Source organism: Lupinus angustifolius, chromosome LG06, assembly GCF_001865875.1.
Source record: "Lupinus angustifolius cultivar Tanjil chromosome LG06, LupAngTanjil_v1.0, whole genome shotgun sequence".
Classification (NCBI taxonomy): domain Eukaryota; kingdom Viridiplantae; phylum Streptophyta; class Magnoliopsida; order Fabales; family Fabaceae; genus Lupinus; species Lupinus angustifolius.
In genome coordinates this window covers 32,525,482-32,547,854 of record NC_032014.1, presented here as the reverse complement: position 1 = coordinate 32,547,854, position 22,373 = coordinate 32,525,482, and the positions used below count along the sequence as shown (strand labels likewise).

The window sequence follows — 22,373 nt, the reverse complement described above, 5'->3', positions numbered from 1 at the left end:
TAATTAAACATAGATGATGAAAGACAGACTGACAAGTATAAAACATATTAGTATATACATTTTTGGTCAATTGTTTATCTAAAAATAAAATAAAGTTGACATTAATGATTTTAAAAGACATTATTGCACTTCAAAAATCAGGCCTTAATTTTAGGAAATGAATCCATTCATGATCTTAAATATCAATAGTCAAAGTAAACGTCTCTCATATGATTTTTTAAATATAATTTATATTACATTTATAGTTAGCATGAAATTAATTATAAAAAAAATATAAATTTATAAAAAGTTATGAAACTCATGCATAAAAATTAGTTTATATATATAAACTAGGTATTATATATTTGAAGGGTGAAATAAGTGTTTTTTTGTTCTTGTCCATTGGGCAACTACAATACAAATGGTAAATAGACAAAGAAGACACAATAAGGCCATAAAAGGAGTAGAATGCTGATTAAGCCTGAGACAAGACAATTCATTCAACCCACTCACATCAATTTGGCACTTTTAGACAAAGCTCACAAGCACAAAATGGCCTATGATATTTTGGCACCTTAATCACATCAATTTGGCACTTTTAATCAAATAATTTACTCATGAGTACATAAACTAATCAATCAATATTAGATAACTAAACTTTGTTGTTTATATACAATCTCCAACACTAAGTATGGTAGTCTAATCACATAATACCATGTAAATTTTTGGCCTACAAACCTGCCTCAAAATTGTGATCTAATATAAAAAACATTAAAACATTGTCTTTATCCTAATAACAATTTTCTAAGTGTGGTAGTATAAGGTGTTGCTTTTTACTTAGACAATGATTTTTTGACATAAGGCAACATCTAACAAAACTCTTAATATTTATAATTAGAATGTAATGTAGATAATATCATCAAGCCACAAAAATCAAAACTAAAGACAACTTTGTTTCACACAAGCCACACACAAACATATATAGGCCAAGTATAATGATGAGCAACTGTAACAGCAACTAAAGGAGTGCGCCCAAGCCAAGAATAAACTCTACCAAATCTCTCTAGCAAACCAACAAAACACAAATAAACTATCAACAAATTCTAAAGTTGCACCACAAAGGACACAGTTGCTAACCAAATTATCAACACTTTAAACAAGTTTGCATCACCAAAAGCAATGGAGAGCAATAAAGATTTATAAGAAGCTAAAAAATGATAACCCGACTAAACCGAATACAACAACTAAATATTAATTACACTAGGTGAGGTCAGCGAACTGGACCGAATAACTTTCAAAATTATTATTAGCCCAACTTCATTTGTCCTTGGCATCAAGGTTGAACTGAGCCCCTTGCAACAAAACCTACAATACCCTGGCCTTAACTTTTAATACTCAATTTTACTATACCATACCTAGCTAACTTTGGTGTTTTCAGTATTACTGAACTCCTGTAAATGTTTAAGGCAAAAACTGGATCCCAGCAAGCATCTATCTAGAAAACAGAATAAAACGCTTCCTACTCTGTCCATGCATGAGACTTTACCCAATTGGCTTTATAAGGAGAAGGTTGTATTTAGTCCCAAACTGAAGAGATGGCATCCTCTTGCTGCCGATGTTGCTGTTATCTTGTTTATATAGTTACATATTTTGCAATATGCCGAACCAGTAAGTATGGCCATTACTACTTTCTTTAAATCCTCAAGAGTGTAGCACTGACGTGATCTTAACTAATCTCTTTTATACTCAAATGTGTTGTATTTGCTAGAGGATGCCGTCTCTTCATATTGCGAAATGTGCTTTGGCACTGTGTTTTAATCATAAAAAATGTAGCATTGACATGATCTAAACTAATTTCTTTAAACTTAATTCCATTGATACTTCCTTATTATTAATCCTAGATAGATCAAATACCCAGTGTAGAGTGAGAAAATTATAAAATAAAAATCATTTTTCTGATTGTAATTAAGATCCTAACTGGGATCAATGATCATTCAGTCCAAAACATGTTATTCCAAAATCTTCCTGTTGATCATTCCACAATCTTGAGATTAGTCATGCAGACAAAATCTCTCGATGTCCCCTGTGTATAAATATGGCCTTACTAACAAATAAATGAAAAGCTAGACTAAAAAGGGTTCCTTCTTGTTTCTTTCCTTTTTGAGGCAGGTCTTGAGGTTGCTTTCTGCCAAAAATGAGAACAAGAGACCGGTCATGGCTAGGTTGAGTAATTTTTATAACAAATTATAAGATGCAATCTAATGCATACAAAAAAAGTGCATACGTACCGATTTCGATTTTTTAGCATTCCCTCGAATCCTGTTCTTTGGAGGTTTCAACTTGTATAACCGAACCATCCAATGGTGAGTTGTGAACACCTGAATGCATTAAAAGGCATGAGTAACATCAGAGAACCATAATAGGTATGGTTAATGAACAATCCTAGGAACAATATCAAACAAAATGTACCCATAAAAGCCAATCAAAAGATTGACTTCTACAATGATTTAGACTTTTATCGAGCTTAAGAAGTTTACCAATCCAGTGAAAGTCAATGACAGAATAAATGGACAGGAAAGAATAGAACAGAGTTATCAAATTATAAATCAATCTGACCTCTTCAAAATGGGTAAGTTTGATATATTTCTTTCCAATTTCTGTCTGCCTCACTCTGTCAAAGGCTTTCCCGTCTGTCTCCACAAATCTGGAACAATAACAGAGTAGGGCAATTAAGTAGCCTTATTGTCGAAAACAAAATTTACCAACAATCAAATTTACAGCAAATCTGACCTGTAATATGAAAGTTTATACATGAGGGAGTTAAGCATTGTCGGTGTGGCCTGAGAATCAACCCGATACTGGCCGTCCCTCTTTTCAACAATGGGAGAAAAACAAGGGGTTAACACTCCTCATAAGCCAAGTAATGAGTGAAGCTAAAGTATCATTTGATTTCCAGAATAAAATATCAACGACTTAATAAAACAACCCATGTTGCTTATCTGTAACTTACTAAGTAATCTTGTTCCTTTATGTGAGGGAATACACCACCCCCAATACGAACCATCCACAGGAACTTGTTAATATCATCACTGGGATAGCCAACGAGTCCTGATAATAAGTATAGCAAAAAATCAAAACAGGGTGACTTGACTAAATCAACTCAACAAAGAGAAAGAAGTTGACCTCCAAAGACAACAAGAACATATTTGACATCCAAGGAATGGAAAATTTCCCAAGCTTGCTTCTCTGGAGAAGACATGGCAGTACCAACAGTAGCAATATGTGTGTTATTCCATGTATTATTGTCAACAATGACAGTTCGGTTAGCCATGGCAGTTGTTTGGTATCCATAATCCCACCAAGATGCAACCTACAAGGAATTGTATAAGAGCATTCAATATAATTCCCAAACTTTTCCATAAATTATAATTTGTTGACCATCCCTTTTCACAACATAAAGAATGTAACACTGACCTACTGAAATATAAATATTAATAATTCTCCTCAAATATCCATTGACGAGAATGATAAATAAATCAACATGTTCACAGGACCAAAGAACTTTTCTAGAAATGTAGATTGTGCCCCCAAATTAATTCATAACATCAATTATATCAACAAGTTTCAAATACATTTCACATTCCATGATTCCATCTATAAACAATTGAAACAGTCATGTTCTGTTATCAGCATCCACAATCCCCGACTTACTTGGCCTACAGAAACATCTTATCCACTTAATCTAAGTTGCAGAAAATTTATTTAATTTCAAAACACATCTAAGTTTCAGTTATTAGATCAAAACACAGGACATCATGCAAGCTAAAACGTAAATTTATCCCAACCAATCTTTTAAAGAATATCAGTGATCAGCATAAATGTTGAACTATAAAGAAAAAATCATAGATAGTTTATTCCAAAATGCTTGCAAATCAAATAAATTTTTGATAGACAGACGCGCTCAACCATGTGAGCTGAAAAATAAGGAAATGGCATGAAACTCACTTTATCATCTACATCTGTATTATGACTCAACCAAGCATAGGCCTCTCTAAAATCATCAAAAACATGAAGTCCAGCAGGTGTCTCTGATGTTAGGACAATAGAGGGGGCTGAATAAGCTACTGCTGCAGCCCATACGCTGTGGACCTACAAGAGAGATCAAGAGAGTGAATCAAAATTAACTTTGTTTATCATAACATACACATGAAAGGGCACCAGTGATCAGAAAGATGACAATAATAATAATTAAAGATCAGATATAAAAAGAAGACATCTTATTCCTAATTGATTATTAACAAGAAGAATCCTATACTATTTAATAGAGAAACAGGGGGCTCATTTAACAAGGAAAGTAAATTTCGAAGTTATGCTAATGAAACAAATTGGTTGAATTAAAAAAAAGAATAGATAAACTATAAACTCCTAGAAGGAGAAAAACAAAAGGTTGTATAAAAACAACACTCTACCTTATTATGATTGGTAGGTAACTACCTTCAAATGAATGATTTCATGCTTTGTAAGTTACACAAGGTAGAGAAAATGAAAGTTAAATTACCACATAGAAGGCACCTAGAAACACAAGCAAGATAATAGCAATGACGGATGTTTCCAGAGGCAAAACCAAAAGCCTCTTCTTAACTTGTGACTTGCGAAGAGGCTTTTCAACAGGTTCCTTTTCCTTCTTGCTTTTTCTTGAGATCCGTTCCTTTGATGTGTCCTCACTTTTATCAGTCTTCGCCACATCATTTGCCACAACACTTTTGGAACTAGCATCCCCTGCCTTGATGACCAAAGGCATAATATGAACAAGGCAAACTCATGAAGTGACTGGAAGTATTAAAGCAATGGCAAATGAAGTGAAGATTAAAGAACGAGTTCTTACATCAACATTAGAATGACCTGATAGGCTGGGTAACTGAAACTTAATTGATCGTGTGAAAACATCAAAAGCTTGAGAAAGAGCAATCCCAGACAAAATGCATGCTGCTGGAGCAAGTACAAGCATCAAGCGAACCTGATATTTAAAAAGACTATATCTTCAATAAAATATATATATATATATAATAGATTGAAGAATACAGTCCCAAGATCATTCTTACCATAACTCCAGAAAAATATACTGATGTTACAATGTAAAGTACCACAAAAGAGCTTGCGTCAGATAAGGGCAAAAAACAAGCCTACAGCAGGTTAGCACCAACACAACTTAGTTTTATGTATAGAATACTACAAGAAAGATATAACGAGGAAACTTTTTCAAAAAATACAAATCTTACAATTATGCCAGCGGGAACCAAGAATGCCAAGACATTGATGTCCATAAAGTAAGAAGGCCAGGTAGGCGGCTGGTGCTCACTAACACTAGCAATGATTGGTATATACTTGCTTGCATAAGTACTGCCACACCGCAATCAATTCAAACATTTGGGAGCCAAATCAGAAGAAAATATTTTGCAAAAAAAATCTAGAGATTTCTTTAGTTATATAGTCAGCAATTCCATAGTTATGAAAGTGATGTACAAGCAAGAACGTCAAACAGAGATAAGCATTTTAGAAAAATAAAGAAGACTGTAAGTGGTCATGCCATAAAAGCCATTTTACTGATAATTGTTTGATTGAAGGATTTGAATAGAAATTTTTTGCAAAGGAGAACTAACGGATCTAGTAGACTCAAGCTTCTTCCACTCCATCCCTTTGTTGGGCTTGAAGCTACCAATGCTATAAGTACTGCAATCACTGCAAAACACACTGCCCTGCAAAATAAATAAGACAAGCAGATGAATCAGTTTAATTTTTCATCTGCAGTGTTTAGAATAAACCAATCGAAAGGGACACTAACAGGCCAACAGACACAACTAGTGCCACAGCTACTCTGAACATTTTGGGGGAAAGGATCCCTTTAATATAGTACACAAGAGCCACCACATGGATGATAATAAAAACCTGCACACACAAAAATTAGGAAAAAGAACATTAGGTTTCAAAGAGACTAATCAATCAATTAATAAGTACAAAATATAAAAGACCAATTAGTATTTATCAAGAAATAAGAGAAGGCAGAACACAAAATTTTGATTTGTAAAATCCATTTTTAGGTTATGAATATGCTCAAATTAGTTAAATTGATCAACATAGAACTAATGTAATAATGACTAAGCAAGTAGCATTTGTATACATTAGATAATTAAACTTAAAATCTCGCATGGGGTTTGCAGAAGCTATGGACTCCAAGCTTAACAAGTAGGGATGACAATTTGTGCTGATATTTGGAGATTGCTTCCCTGTGGGGAAGGGAGAAAATCTCCCCGAAGGCGATTTGGGGACGGGGATCATTCCCCTCACCCCGCAGGGTCCCATCCTATAAATACAAGAGAAAATCCACACACATATATATATTGTACATAAGTTTAGTTTTAAATTTCATATTGATATGATATTATGAAATTAATTAGAAGAATCAAATTTCATGTCTTGATCTTGATGCTTTGTTGCTACTTATTTTGAACAATGATATTTGAGTTTGTTTATTATTATTTTGAATTGATAAATTTTACTTGATTTGAGCTTATTGAATAGTATTTGAGCTTTATATACTTAAAACTTATTTATTTTTATAATATCATTTTCTATTTTATTATATTTAAACTATTTTTTCCCTCAAATTTAAGAAAACATGTGGGGTCTCTGTGTGCGTGCGGATAATAGGGATGAGGAGAAAATTATTGTTGAGAAGTAAGTCCCACATTGCCAGACTCGTTCTCTTAGGTGTGGTTTAAATACATGTTGAGCTACTCCTTTCATTGCCAATTTGTCATGAGATGAAACCTTGGCAATTCTCCCGAGGAGAGGAATGGAGGAGTAAAATTAGACGTGGGGATCAGAAGCGAGGAGTACTCCCCGCCCCATTGCAATCCCTATTAACAAGATAGTGGACATAGTGTGTGTATATATATATATATATTACTCCTACGATAATAATAGGCAGAAACTAACCAGAAATGATGCAAAATGTTCTGATGTCATTACAGCATTAAATCCAACCACGGGCACCAAAGAAGCCAAGAGTGTGCCCAATACAATCTGCATTGAGAAAATCCGTAATGTGAAGCGGGAACAGGATAAGATGAGCCACAGTTTCCAAATGGCTTGTATGTAACTAAAAATGCAACATGCAGCAAAAAATTTACAAGTTGCAGATTGAAAATCTGCAAAGTAGCAAATACATAACCCAAAATGAATGAAACATTCTCGAACAAAATACAACATAGAATTCAACCTAAAATTAAATTCCATATTTACTTGCTGAAAAAAGCACATTAATGATTAAACCTCACTGCAGAGGACTTTAATAATCAGTTAAACTTTACCAAAATTATATCAAGCGTTATACAAGTTAGAGCTTTCCTTTTCAGGCTCAAGAAAATTAACATACAACAACAACAACAAAACCTTAATCCAACTAGGTGGGGTCGGCTACATGGATTGATCGATGTCTACCATAAATCATGTCCATTGGGCTTTAAATATCTAACTAAAAACTAATATAACTGTACATAACCAATATGAAAACTTACGAAAGGTGCATATGCAATGTACAGTCGAGAAGAGTAGCGACCAGTTACTATGCACAAGAGTGCATGCATTGGAATAAGGTTAATGATAAAAGTGTACCCTCCCCATGAGCAAACCTGCAAGTTAAGTAGAGAAGTACAAATAACAACAGCCATAGGGAAAGGTAACAAGAAAAACATTATCATAGAAAACTTACCATGTAAAAGTATGCTATGGAATTCAAAGTGGCATAGAAGAGGGATCCTGTATTTAGTGTCTGCATGACATGAAAATCAAGTCAGAAACTTCATGGAGAATAAAAGAAGACTTAAGTGATTTCTTTCCAGATGTGTACAGAACTGACAATTCATAGACAACCTTTATCATTATACAAGTTCGTTCAATTTGAAGTAAACTTGCTAGCTTTCATAACCAACCTTAAGATAGAGATAGAAAGTGATGATCAAAGCAAATATAGCAACAGCTTCATTGTCATAGCTGCCAGCCACTGATCGAGATATATACGAGGGAACCTACAAAGACAACAAGATTCAGAGACGAGCAACCAATCACATGTAAGAGGGAAGTCAAGGCCAGCAACCGAGACATGTTGAAGAGAACAATCATTGTCATAAGTCCACCACTAAATCTATATAGTGATATACATCAACGTATATGGTGGTTATTCAACCAGAATAATTTGTTGAGCATTAAAATATAGAATCTTGAATGGCTGGACCTATAACTTTGATTATTATGACTGACCATAAATCAAATGTTCATAGTCAGATGAAAATTTCAACACAAACTAATTCAGTCATAAAGCTCGCTGAGAAATTCACCATTGCTAAAAGAACTGCTGCTGTCAGGCCAGCCCCAGTACCCTTAACCTCCTACAAAAAACAAGCAGCTGCAGCAAATTAGCCAACATATAGTTAACAGACAAATTATACAATGCACAATTTAGGCATGGACAAACCTTAGTCAGAAGATATGTTGCCCATGAAGCAAAGGCTGAGAATATAGGTGCCGTAAACACACAGACAGTTTCTACTGAGAGAGGGATGTTTAAGGAATTCAGTACCCTGCACCAGAAGAGAATTGTAAACAACCTTAGATAAAGCTCAAAATAATTGCACACATGGATATTTAATATTAGAATTTAATCAACAGAAAAATCAAAATATGACAATTGACAGCAAACATCTCCAACTGTATTTTCAAATACTTACCACCATAGGGTGCCGGCTGTCAAGGTCAAACCAGGGTACACAGTCCCACCAATCACACGACCAAGAGGATACCTAGAAATAGAAGGGTAACACATAATAAATCTATAAACAGAGCAAGCTGATTAAACTGCATATATGTCAGGGAAATCATGTTTCAATCCAAACACCAGTTACTTACCAAGTTCGATCATCAAACCAATTCCAGAAATCATATATCCCATTCTTTGTCAAATACTGAAACCAAAAAATATGTCTGTCATCTTCTGTGAATCTTCACCCCAATGAGATTAACAGATTCAAATAGAACAAAAAAGGATAAATATCATTTTTCTAAAGCCATTAACCAGAATGAGAGACTCATAGTCCTCCCAATAATATGTGGTAATAGGTGTAGAACATTTTCATTCTAAACTATCCTCACCTGAGTGACTCTGTAATTGAAATAAGGATCAAATTCGTGAATAACACTCTCATACTTTATAACCTGTATGCAAGATATAGGAAAATGTGAGCAGTGGATACAAAAACTCTGTCTATGAAGTGGAAATAGATAACCTACTTGCTGCCCGGGAAAAGAAGCAAATACACAAAAATGAGAAGAGAGTGTCACAGTCTCAATTTTCAGAAGCATGAAATTTTGAAACAACGAAACAGTGTTTTCAATAAGAATTATTCATTTAATGGAAATTTCCAAAGTATCACCATGTTTACTTAATAGCTACAACACAAATAATTCGTGAAACCTACACATAGCAGAATATATGAGTACTCATGTTTTTATTTCATGCCACAACAACAACAACAAAACCTTGTAGGTTACAAGAATCAATTAGCATCATAATATCACCTCATAAATCATGTTTAGAGACAAACTACTTATATCTAAGTTTTTCTTAATAGTTTCTCCAATAATCTTTCTTGGTCTCCCTCTACCTCTAGCTAGCTACCCTCCATTGGATTTACTCTCCTTACTCAGGCTTCTACAAAACTTCTTCACTAATATTCAAACCACATATGGCGAGACTTTATCATAGTTCTACAATAGGTCATGATCCAAACATGTAAAAAAAACCTTCTATTGAATTATAATTTTAAAAATTCAAATTTCAATTAACAATAAGGCTAGGAGTTAGGACTAATTATCTTATTATAATACTATAACCAGAAACTTAATTTTCAGATTTCATATGGACTTAAATTATAAACAGTTCTTGCTATGTCACATACAATCTTCAGCTGTTTAGTTTTTTTATTCAACAGTTCATCATGAAAGCAAAGAATGATGAAACAGTTAAAATGACTGGTTATAGATTCCTCTGAACTCAGAAGGACGCAGTCGCATTGAAATTCAATCAGAATTTAATATAATTTTAAGATTTCTGAGTTAACGATTTCATTCCAAGTTACTAAACAGCTATTGCTTCATCACTGAGGATCCGCAACTTTTTTTGTTTGTTTTTATTTGTTCACGACTACATTGTGATCCAAAAAACATTGACGAATTGTTTAATTGAACGATTATCAATGCCGTTGGATTTAGAATGAAACGGATCTGATAAGAAGATAGAATGAGAATTAAAGAAACTTACAGAGAAGAGACGAATCGAGAAAGCGAGAACACCGATGAGAATTAGGATGAAGAATGCGAGCATGTTACCGAAAGCGTTTCTGATAGTGGAACCGTTGTTCTGAACATCGGAAGCCGCCATTGACGGCGAAATTGATAGTTCCGGAGAGAATAAGAGAGAGAAAGTGAGTATGAGAATGAGAGTGAGGTTTATGCGTTAAAACTTAAAACTCAATGAGGGTAGTGTTAACGTGTGGGCGAATTAGTTGCAACTGTATTTTGAAAAGACTATTTTGGGTCTAGAGTTTTATGGTAGATGACTAGAATGCCCTTCTTAATTGGGAGTGAGTGAATGCTATTGGGAGTGAGATGAAATTGTGACGACATATTGCCACGCTGTATCATGTGATTGGATGGTCGTTTATTTTTAGTCTTCGGATATGGTTGACTTTGTTTTGATTTAATATTTTTGCATTTTTGTTTTTAAATTTTATGATGCTAATGAAAATTACACAAAGCTTTTATCATAGTTTTGATAAAAAAAAAATATTTGCAATGAAGTGTAAGAGCATTATGAATGATTCATATTTGGAAGAGTAAATTAGACTAACACCCTCTGAGTTTTAATAAAATTACATGAATCATTTCTCATTTTTTTATACCTACATAAATCCCATATTTTTTATATTTTCATTACATTGATCACCCCTACATGAACATGAAAAATAAGTGTAATATCTTAAACAAAAAATGTGATAGATGCAATTAAGTTAAACAAAACATGATATATTATGCACACAAATCTAAATAATATACAAATCAATGTATTTCATTATTTTTGGTTCGTTATGATATATTACAAGAGCGATTTAAACAATATCTCTTCAGAATTGTTGATGCATTCTGTAACAAAAAATAATAAAGATACATTGATTTGTTTAACTTAATTGCATTTATCACATTTTTTTCTTTAAAAGATTACACTTATTTCTCATGCAGAGGTGGTCAGAGTAATGAAAGTATACAAAATAAGGGGGTTTGTATAGATGTAAAAAATGAAGGATGGTTTATGTAATTTCACTAAAATTCAGGATATGTCCGTGTAATTTTCTCTATTTAGTATTCTAAAATTTAAATAATATAAATATATAATTGAATTGACTTTGTATAATCTTTAAGTGGTACACTCTTAAGTTTTAATCAATTTGTTATAAAATATTAATGATGAGCATGATCACATTTATCTACATTAATTGTGATTGATTTGTTTCATGTATGATATGATATATGATATTGGTAGTTTGATATGGTTAGTGGATGTAATTTCCTCTAACCTCCATTTATATTTTTTATTGTATTAAAAAATATTGCAATAATTATTAATTATAAGGATAAAATATGTAAATGAAAATTATGCCATATAGATAGTTATAATATGTTTTGCCTTTATATATAGTATAGAAATATAGATAAATGGTAGAGTAAATAAGGATGGTAATGGGTGTGCTTGGATTTGAGTAGTGCATTACCCGACCCATCATATTGCATCATTTTTTGACCTAGACCCATCTCAGACCAATATTGATACTCGTTGGGTCTGCTACTGATGGGTCCTTGAGTACTCATTGGTCCTACAATCTTATATCTTATTTAGATAATGAATAAGAGAAAAAATTATAAAAAATAATTTCAAGTTTTAAACACATTTTAAATTGTCTACTTCAACATTATGACGTAAAATTGATTTAATAAGAATTGTTCAATCAACATAATATTATATTATACATATCAATTAAAAACATAACACTACATCACTACTCAAACATTAATATTTAACAACATATCAATTATATTTACGGATTAACAATATATATATATATATATATATGGATTCACATATTCCACATCTTATCCATCAATTGTAAGAAAATCTCATGGTATAGATCTACTCACTAATTCAAATCATTGAATTTCCCTAGAATTGATAACTAAGATATGGAGTAAGTTGTTTAAACTTACTATTGAAGTAAGTGGGTCTCCTCCTATATATTTATATATACATATGAAGGAATAGCGGGTTCGAGTACCCATAAGTCTGGATACCTCATTGTCCGGACTGAGACCCATCCAACGATAGATCTTTAAATCTCGGATCTCATTACCCACTGGTCCAAAAACATGAACTCAGATGCGACCATATGGGTATATTTTTTGCATGCATTTTTTGTGAGTACTCACGGATCCGGGTATCCATTGTCATCCCTAAGATTAAACATGTCAGAATAATATTATTTATTATGATTTGGTTAGTTTCATTTTATTTGACTTTATCTTTAATTTAAATTTATCATGCTAGTTATTATTTGAGTTTATCATCTTATGTTTATAACAAGTTTTGTTTATAAAATAAAACAAACTAAATCATAGATAATATTATTTTTTTAACGTTAACTTATTTCCTAATAAATAAATTATCATTTTGGTCATCAACTTTCAAACCTGTGACACCCCTTTCCTTAACTTATGTATGTTAATGTTAACAAAATCGTTGATGCGACACGTTAATTACATATGTGACAACGCATAACAATTTCACGCTCAGGAATTTTGCCACTTCATCGAAGTGACATAATTTTCAAACTTAAAAAATAAGAATAAACCGACATCGTTTCATGTCATCTTCTTTTATCCTCGACGACTAAAAAAACAAGCAGGCTAATAAAAATAAGAATAAATATTTATTTTAGTCTCTCATATTTTTTAATTTTACCAGTTTGAATCCTAAAAATTGAAAAAACTTAACATGGTCCCCAAAAAATTGAAATGTGGATCAAATTAATCATTTTTAGCATAACTTATAACATATGGTAGAAACTATTTGATCCTAAAAATTACTAATTTGACCAACATTCAATTTTTTTTACAACCATTGCATTTTTTTTATTTTTTTTTGAGAATTCAAACAAGTGAAATCAAAAAACATGAAAGACTAAAGTGTATATTTACTAAAAGTAAACATCATATATCCCCTTTTCCACATCATTTTTTCATCTATTTCATAATATTTAATCATTCATTTATTGATAGTTTTTAACATAATAACCCTTTGATCAATAATTATAAACTAGGTATGAAGAGATGTGTTGAGAAAAGTCATATAACAATATCATTATTATAACAACAATAATTATGTATTTTCAGTGTAAAGATTTATAAACATTTACCATATTATGCATCATTTATTTAAATAATGTTATTTAAGAGTCAACGATGTTTATAAATGAACAATAGATGTAACAGTATAGAAAACTTGAGTGTATACATTTTTTTTTTATGAAAGCTACTTGAATGTGTCTTCAGTTTGAAGGCTTGAGTGCATCTTCCATGACCTTCAAAGCTACTTGAATTCTCTGACCCATGACTTGCAATCCTGAGCCAATGAAGAAATCAAGATCTTCTAGTCTCCAACCTTCAACTGGTTCAACTTCATATAGCCATTCAATCACACATGAGTCACTTGCATCTTCATTTGGTAGCACCTTCACAGTTGAAACATATGAATGAAACCCAACATTTCCATCTATGATTGAATAGATAAATGTCATGTTAGATCGGTCAATGGATAACAGTTTCTGCTTAGTCCAGTTTATGGCTTGTTTGCCATTGTTTTCCACAGGGGTTTTAAAACCTGCAAGGAATCAATCCACACTGAGAATATAATTGTGTCTTCATTAAGATTTGTGGTTTTTATATTTGTAAGTGTATATTTTCATACGAGAAAGGTGTAACTTCATTATAATAAAAAAGATAATTATGTCACCAAAAGTTATATTTTCTTTTATTTTTTAAAATATTTGTTTCCTTGTTAATATAAAGGATTCTAATTCGGTTAAAATATTATATTTTAATTCAAAACTTTTAGCCATTGAAAGATATAGTAATGAATCTTTTCAAGTTTTCTCATCCTAGCCCAATAAAAACTTCATTTTTTAACATATTCAAGATCTTCCTCTCAAATATCACTTTACTAGAATTGTCTCCCTTGTATCCAACATGTCCAAATTGAATTGTTGACTCTTTTATCACTCAATGAGACCTTTGAAAATCCTAACTATTGAGGTTACTCGTTGTTATCGTGCTATGCGAATAATAGAGATATATTCAATATATACGGATCTACTTATTTCAATAGTAAGTTTTTTAAATTTACTTCTTATCCTAACCATTAATTCTATGAATATCTAATGGCTTAGATCTATTCACTAATTAAAATCATTACATTTCCCTAAAATTGATGACTACAATAAGAAGTAGTAAGTGGATCCACACATGTTCATTGTTGTTGCTATTAGTAGGTTATGCATCCTTATACTCTTCATCATACAATTTGCTTATAAAAAGAATTAAAAAAAATCTAGGAACTGAAACTTAAAAACTTGTGTACAATTATTTTTTTAGAATATTTCACTTTTTCACCATATCTTTCTCAACATTTAATGTACAAATTATAATATAAGAATAAAATATTTATTTATAACAGGATATAACTTATCTCCTAGCTGATAAAAGTATGACTATGTATTGTTTTGTTTAATTTTAAAAATATATTTATAGAAAATGATTAAATATGACACATGTCGTAATTTTAGTGGCTGGATTTGTACCTGCACAGAAGCGTATACAACCAGGTTGGCCAGAGATACCTTGAAGAGGAAGGCAAGTAGAGAGAGTAGGGAACCATTTATCAAGGCCAAAGAAATCCTCCAACAGTGGCCAAACTTGTTCTGCTTTTGATCCATTTACTTCTGTTGTTGCTTTTCCTTTCCATTTTGCTTCTTGCTTTCCATCTTCATAAGGCTCCATGTGTAGAATGAGGTGTGTATCTAATGTGAAGTAAAAAGCATGTGGTATTATTATTAAGGAACATGTCTTAATGATGTGGTTGGAATTTGTCATGTCAAAGGGCATAGGATAAGACTGATGTGTGGTTAATATTATCTTAAATTTGAGAAATCTCTCTTGACTATATGATGGGACAATATATAGGTGTTCCCAAAAAAAAATATATGAGTTTAAAATCTATATATTTTTAGTCTAAAGTTTTTTATATTGTCAGTATATTATTCATCACTGATTTGTATTACTTTTGTTTGAGAGTCAATAGTGTTTTATACATAAATAATGAGTGATTTGTTGACAATGTAAAAATATTTACACTATTAGTATATATATATATTAAATCATTTAATCGGTCGATCATAAGAAATGATATATTAATTCTATTTGGTTGAAAGGAAAAAAGTAAGAAGAGATAAATATGTGAGAAATATATGAAAAATAGAATGAAGTTTTGTGTTGTTTGATTGTATAGAGAAAGAAATGATTTTCCTTTCTCGTTTTCTCTTCACCTTAGAGAATAAAGAAATTTGGTGGACCCTCACCTTAGAGAATAAAGAAATTTGGTGGATCACATCTCATTTTTTACCCTCTCTTCTCAACCAAATGAGAGAAAGATGAACTTTTTGTTCAACTTCTCTCATTTCCTCTTATTTCTCCTTTCTTTTCTTCTACCAAAGTAAGGTTAACACCATGTTGGGTTGTAGGGAAAACAAGAGGAAAGAAAAGAGGGGGAAAGAAAAGTTATGAAAATTTTCATTTTCCACCATTTAGTTGCAACACTGAATAGGAGGGAAAGAAAAAAATGTGTATGAGTCCCACAAAAAACTTTTCCATCCTAATTTGTGAAGAAAATGAAGAAATGAGAGAAATCATCAAAATTTCAAATTTGTCATTCCACCATGAATGAATTGAAAGAACAATAATCTATGTGAAAATAAATATAATGACGTAAACTTCTTTGTATATATTCATTTTTATGTGAAATTAGTTAACTTAATTTTATTTTCATTGTATTTGAACTCACAAATAAATAATAATTGTATATGCTCAATAAAAATGAAGTAAAAATAAAAAAGAAACATAATCACTCAAATTATCAACCAAGTAACAATAATAAATAAATTAGAAAGATAAAACACAAGTGTGTGGAAGTGAGATGATTAGAAATATAAAAATGATTGTTAAATATGAGTTATAATTTCTTTAGATATATTAGTGAGAAGAAGATATAAGATATTAATGATTTTCATTAAATTTTATAATAAAAATTGTTATATTAAAATTAGTTTATATGTTACTTAAAAATATTAATCAATATTATTAAAAATGTAATTTGCAACAATAAAAAATAGTGTTAAAAATTAGACATACTTCTATATAATGAGGGCATTTAAGTCACTTTAAATACATTATGTATAAATGTGCATTTTTTTTCTTCACACTTTTCTATCATTTTCAACCATATCAAACAATAAAATTATTATATCATTTTTTATTATTTTTCTTTCCTTCTACTTTCTTTCCTTTCACTTTTCCTTAATCAAACATAACCCCACTGTTATTCTTTTGAGATGATAATGTATAATGATTGAATTTTTTAACATGGAAGAGGAAAAGCAACAAATAAGGAGAAGAGAGAATTAGAAAATTTGTCACTTGTCACCTTTATTCAAAATCTAATCTCAATAATTCAAAAATCATCACACAAATAAACTCATGTGTTATTATGATTACCTTGTTGAAGCGTGTCAAGTGTCCACTCGTATTTTTAGAGAGAAAATATATACATTAATAATATATGAGTTTTATATATATTATTTATATTTAATTTTTATTTATTCAAAAATAATAATTCAAATAATGATATATAATATATTGATTATATATAAATCTTTATAATGATAATATATAAATATTATTGTAATTTTAATATTAGTTTGTTGAAAGCCAATATCTTTCTTGTAACCCACATATCTAGTATTTGGGATTTGATATATAGCTTTTCCATGCTCTTTTCTTTCCAAATTTCTCTAACTTTTTTAGCACTCATCTATGCACTATGATCTAAAGTGAGATTGATCTATTTCACTACCATATGGCCCAGGGAAGATATTAATGATGAAATTCTATTATTAAGCATATATTTACTTTAAACACATACATTAGACTAATTATATTCAATTGAATCATTTTCAACTTACTTTAACATTGTGAGTTGTAAGCTACCTCAATCACAAACCTTCATGTTTTCACTTTCCAAAGAGATCAATCATTTGATTAAATCTATCAATAAACTTATGAACACCATTCGTACAAATTCATTGTCCTTAAACATTTCTTGGTTGGCACAAACATGCCTTGAACTTCTTGTGTCAAGTATTTTGTCTCATCCAACAACAATTACAATGATTGCTTTCAAAATATTGAAAACATAGAGGTTATTGATCAAGAGAATAAAATATATATTTATAATAGGAGATAACTTATCTCCTTAAATCTACTCAATAATTGACATATGACTTATTTCTCTTCCTTCAAGACGTTTTTATTTTAAAATATATTATAAAAAAAATAAGACACATGTCAAACACTTAATGAATTTAAGGAGACAAATTATTTCATGATATGAGAAAATATTTTATTCTCATTGATCAATGACTTAGAGTTGTGTCGCAATATCGAGATCATCTGGAAGTGCAAAGTGTCAAGATATCACTATTAGCTTGCCTATGTTTTGATGAAGACAAATGAATTAGTGAAAGCTTAAAGATACCTCAACAAATCAACATATCAATGACTCAAGAGCTTCATGTCTAAACTACAGTCTTATATATGTGTCTTAGTTATTGAGTCTATGTTAGGTAAACCTAAATGCAACTCTCACAAGTTCTAAAAACTACCATATCATTTACATGAGATATGTCACCTAGATTATTATGTGTTCATGCATTAATCATACATGTTACTTGTGCATTTTAGGCATAACATAATGGTAAAACATGTATAGTTGATAATCATAACATATACGTAGTTTACCATTTAATCTCTTAGCTGAAAATATGCCACTTAATCGATTAAGCAAGACGTTAATCGATTAACGTGAAATCAGTTTTAATCAGTTTTGACAGATAACTGAAAAACAAAATTCAGTTATTCTCAACAGCCCGTTAATCGATTAAAATGACACTTAATCGATTAATTGGACGTTAAACAACTTTTCTATATAAACTGTGATTTTACACCATGCTTCATACATTCATTCATTTTTAGAATTGCTAAGTTGCATATTTTCGTGTTCATTGTATGTCATATAGGTAGAGAGAATTGCATGTGAGAATAGTGAGAGATAGTATCATGCTTATGGATTAAAATGCCATCCATTGCATGTGATTAAATGTGTTCATCATTCTATATTTTCTTGCATGATTCTTTCATTTCTTTTAGAGATTTCGTAGAGTAGAAATTACATGTTTCTTCATGATTATGATCTTATACATATTCTTATTTGTGAGATTTGTATAGGGTTTATAGTTTGTTCTTAATTGTAATATTTGAGCCATTTTGTGCTTCATAACACTCTGTTTTTGTGACAAGGAAAGCCATCTCTTGGTGTCGTACCACCAACGAGATATAGAGAGTCTTCACCAAGACTTGGAGGTCTTGAGTTTAGAACACACTCTTGGTTGAGACTAGATCGTAGGAAAGGTTTTCTTAGGCGATTAGTATGGTCAAACCAAGGTAGGGGTTATGGGAATTCAAGAAGGTAGTAACATCCAAGGTCTTGTAATTGGAAGTGTGTATGTAAATACATTTGTCTCAGTTTTAGTGAAGAAAATCTCCCGAGATCGGAAGGGGATAACTGAATGTAGTTTTGCAATGAACCGCAAAATGAATCAGTGTAAAAACCTTGTTGCAGACTGTTTCTTACCTTATCTCTTTACTTTTTCAAGTTGCTTTAATTGCCTATTTTAGCTGATAATTTGAATATTGTAATTCTGCCATATAAAGATCAATTATGTTCAAATATGTTTGTTGTATCATTTCTGTATAATCGGTGAGTGGTTGTGCAATCAAGCCATTCAACAACTGTCTTTTCTGTGCGACTTATCGATTAAGGCAGTTCTTTAATCGACTAACTGAGTGATTTTCCATAATAGGGCTTTGATGCGAATAACGGTATTTGAGAACCGCGACACCTATTCAACCCCTTCTAGGTGTATTCTGTGATATGTAACATCATCGTCTTAAAAGTGGTTTTCCTATAGACCAACCTCCCCAAGGTTAACACAAGCTATTCTTGAATTTGTGCATTCAAAGCCAAGAATATGGAGCTCACACAAATTAAATTGTATGAAAAATCTCTTAAGATGATGCCTACAAAGTTATTTCTTTTGTTCCTTGTTTTGTCTATCTTTTCCACCATATATATATTCTCTATTGTCAGATTAGCAAATAAATATATGATGCTTGCTTTTTCAAGTCTCAAATTGTTGCCAACGAAGGCAAAAGAGACATATGGCTACAATGACAAGTTAATGGCCATAATATCTCACAATGGTTATAAAAGTATATATAGAAAATGACAAAGTTAAGATATAAAAATTATATATGATTAATTATCTAATTATTCTTTAGTCATATTTTACTTTTATATAGAAGTATAGATAATGAGTACTCACATAATATTGAAATAATTGTAATTATTCAGGTTATCAAATTCAAGGATCAACAAGCAATCCTCTTTCCCTCTATGTCCACATAGTGTAATTCACTTAAATAAGAGAATAAACCCTTATATTTATTTGTAGATGAGAGATTTTATATATTCATAGAGTATTATTCATAAAGAGTATATATATCCTTAAATTTATATGTGCATAAATGATTTTATAAAAGAGTATACTATTTTATCACAAGAGGCAAGTAATTGGGAAACAAGCATCACAAAATATTACCAAAGGCTTATGATAGGTCACAATATTATATCTTTCTGAATTTTAATTAAAATTATATTATTCTTACCAATCAAAACTCTTTCCTACAAGGAAACACTTGGTACATGTGATGTTTGTAAAAAATAAATCAAATGAGTGAATTCACATAGTTATTTCATGTGGGAGGAAAACTCATATTTAATTCATGATAGACAACTATTTAATAAAGGAATTTTCGTTCAAGGGTTTAGTATATTTCAATTTTTTTGTCCACTCAATGTTTAGCTAACCTTTTTATATAAAAATTAGTTATAATTTTCATATACATTAAAATAACTATGTATATATATGACTTTAACCCACAAATATCCAAATTGAAATCTTTCATCTAACATTCATTAATTTCTTAATATATAGTTAAGTTTATAATAATTTATAGATGTTAATTTAACCGTAAAGGCATATAAGTGATTCAACTTTATTTATTGATGTCTCAATAACTTTTCCATTTGCAAGCATGTGATGTTGACACGTAACGTCTTCTGACAAAGTAAAAAAAGTAATCCTTATGTTTCATCTCATTTTTGTGCATGTATCAAAATCGATACTTAATACAAGATGATAATGTTACACCACTTCTATTTTAAATATTTTTTGTGTGGTCGCATTACTCTCATTCTTCTTAATGATCTCTTCATTAAGACTTCCGATTTAAGTGACAATATACTGAAACTTTGTTGTACTAGATTATTATTTCCAATGTCTTGTAAATGATTTTGGAAAATTGAGTATGTGGATGTTACTATTACAAACATGGAAGTTTTCAACAATTATTAAGATTTGGTCAACTTGAACAAATATGTTAAGATCAACTATACAAATATGAATGGTTTATCATATTTCTATTTAAGCTTAAAATATATGTAATTATCTATCACACTAGTTCCCTGCTATCTTTCCTTTTTCGAAGTTTAATTTTATCTTGTTTTTGTCCTTATACATGTTAACATATATAAATTATGAGCATTAGAAGATTGTAATGAATCTATCAACTGATTTTATATTTAGTAAAAGCTTCTATAACACCAGGTTGATCAAGAATGAAAAGTAAACTATAATTTTCAAGGTATTATTTGATTATAGGTAATTAGGTACACATTCAGCCATGTGTTTGATTGAATAAATTCACAATAAAACCAAGCATATTTCTTGAATGATATGATTAGATATGAGTGAGTATGAGTTGGATTGAGACCAGATAAGTATTGTCTCTTATCCGTCTCTAAATGTTGATCGGGTCATCTTTTTGAACTTGAACCTGACCATAGATCTGAAGGTAACCCGACCCAACATATCAATTGGGTCAACCTTTAAATGTGAACCCGACCCAAAATATCAATTGGGTCAACCTTTAAATGTGAACCCGACCTGCTCTTATTAAATATAATGTATATTCATTTTAGATAAAGTCTTCTCAATATTATTTATTATTATGAATATGTAATTCAACATATAAAATGATATATGTACATAATATTAATCATGTATATATGATAAAAAAGTTAGAGAATCAACAATAGTTTCTGATGTAAACCAGGGGGAACCTATGATTTTTGGAGGTCATGTTCTTGCAAAGAATTTATAGCATATTTTGGTTATATTTCCCATAGCATATTTAAATTATTTATATTTTTCTAATTTTAAGCCATGTTTATTTTTGATATAAATTTGCCGTAAATAATAAATTTTCGGAAATATTAATATTTAATTCAATTTTTATTCAATTTGTTATTTGAATTTATGGATCAGTTACAAAAATGAAATATAAATTTGCAGTATTATATTTAATGAATTTATGGAATATTAATTGAGTAATATCTACTCATTAATGTTTTACATCATTTCCAATAATTTGTTCATATTTGGATTCACTAATCTATAATTTATTCTGATTTATTGAATTGCATGCATGAATAATTGAGCATATTACACAATTATTTAACATTAGAAACTTAATGCACAATTATAATTATATTGATAAATAAATAATTATATTTTTAATGTCATAAATAAATATAAAAACTCAAATTTTATGGATCAATTATAAAAATTACATTATACACAATTAATCAACTAAGTTAAACGATCAAATATTATAAGATGATGATACAACAAATTAACTCTATAATGTATGTGATTTATTTAAAA

At 30.5% G+C, this 22,373-nt stretch overlaps 2 protein-coding genes across 3 annotated transcripts; both read right to left on the bottom strand.

Annotated features, from left to right (window-relative positions):
* LOC109351347 (dolichyl-diphosphooligosaccharide--protein glycosyltransferase subunit STT3A-like) lies at positions 1,913 to 10,527 on the bottom strand. Of its 2 annotated transcripts, XM_019592821.1 has the most exons (23): positions 10,355 to 10,527; positions 9,187 to 9,249; positions 8,944 to 8,999; positions 8,766 to 8,837; positions 8,513 to 8,618; positions 8,376 to 8,426; positions 7,971 to 8,066; positions 7,751 to 7,810; positions 7,557 to 7,670; positions 6,976 to 7,062; positions 5,822 to 5,925; positions 5,640 to 5,735; positions 5,259 to 5,379; positions 5,082 to 5,162; positions 4,865 to 4,996; positions 4,538 to 4,762; positions 3,985 to 4,128; positions 3,163 to 3,349; positions 2,990 to 3,087; positions 2,770 to 2,849; positions 2,596 to 2,683; positions 2,268 to 2,357; positions 1,913 to 2,164 (listed from the first exon to the last, which is right to left on the bottom strand). In XM_019592821.1, the coding sequence occupies exons 1-23, from the start codon at positions 10,472 to 10,474 to the stop codon at positions 2,108 to 2,110; spliced, it is 2,328 nt and encodes a 775-aa protein (XP_019448366.1). In that variant the 5' UTR covers positions 10,475 to 10,527; the 3' UTR covers positions 1,913 to 2,107. The 2 variants fall into 2 exon arrangements, with proteins under 2 accessions (XP_019448366.1, XP_019448368.1); XM_019592823.1 differs by lacking the exons at positions 8,376 to 8,426; positions 8,513 to 8,618; positions 8,766 to 8,837; ... (1 more) ...; positions 9,187 to 9,249; positions 10,355 to 10,527 and adding an exon at positions 8,299 to 8,316.
* LOC109351346 (lachrymatory-factor synthase-like) lies at positions 13,646 to 15,214 on the bottom strand. The gene is made up of 2 exons (XM_019592820.1): positions 14,997 to 15,214; positions 13,646 to 14,020 (listed from the first exon to the last, which is right to left on the bottom strand). Exons 1-2 carry the CDS (start codon positions 15,193 to 15,195, stop codon positions 13,689 to 13,691), a joined length of 531 nt encoding a protein of 176 aa, XP_019448365.1. The 5' UTR covers positions 15,196 to 15,214; the 3' UTR covers positions 13,646 to 13,688.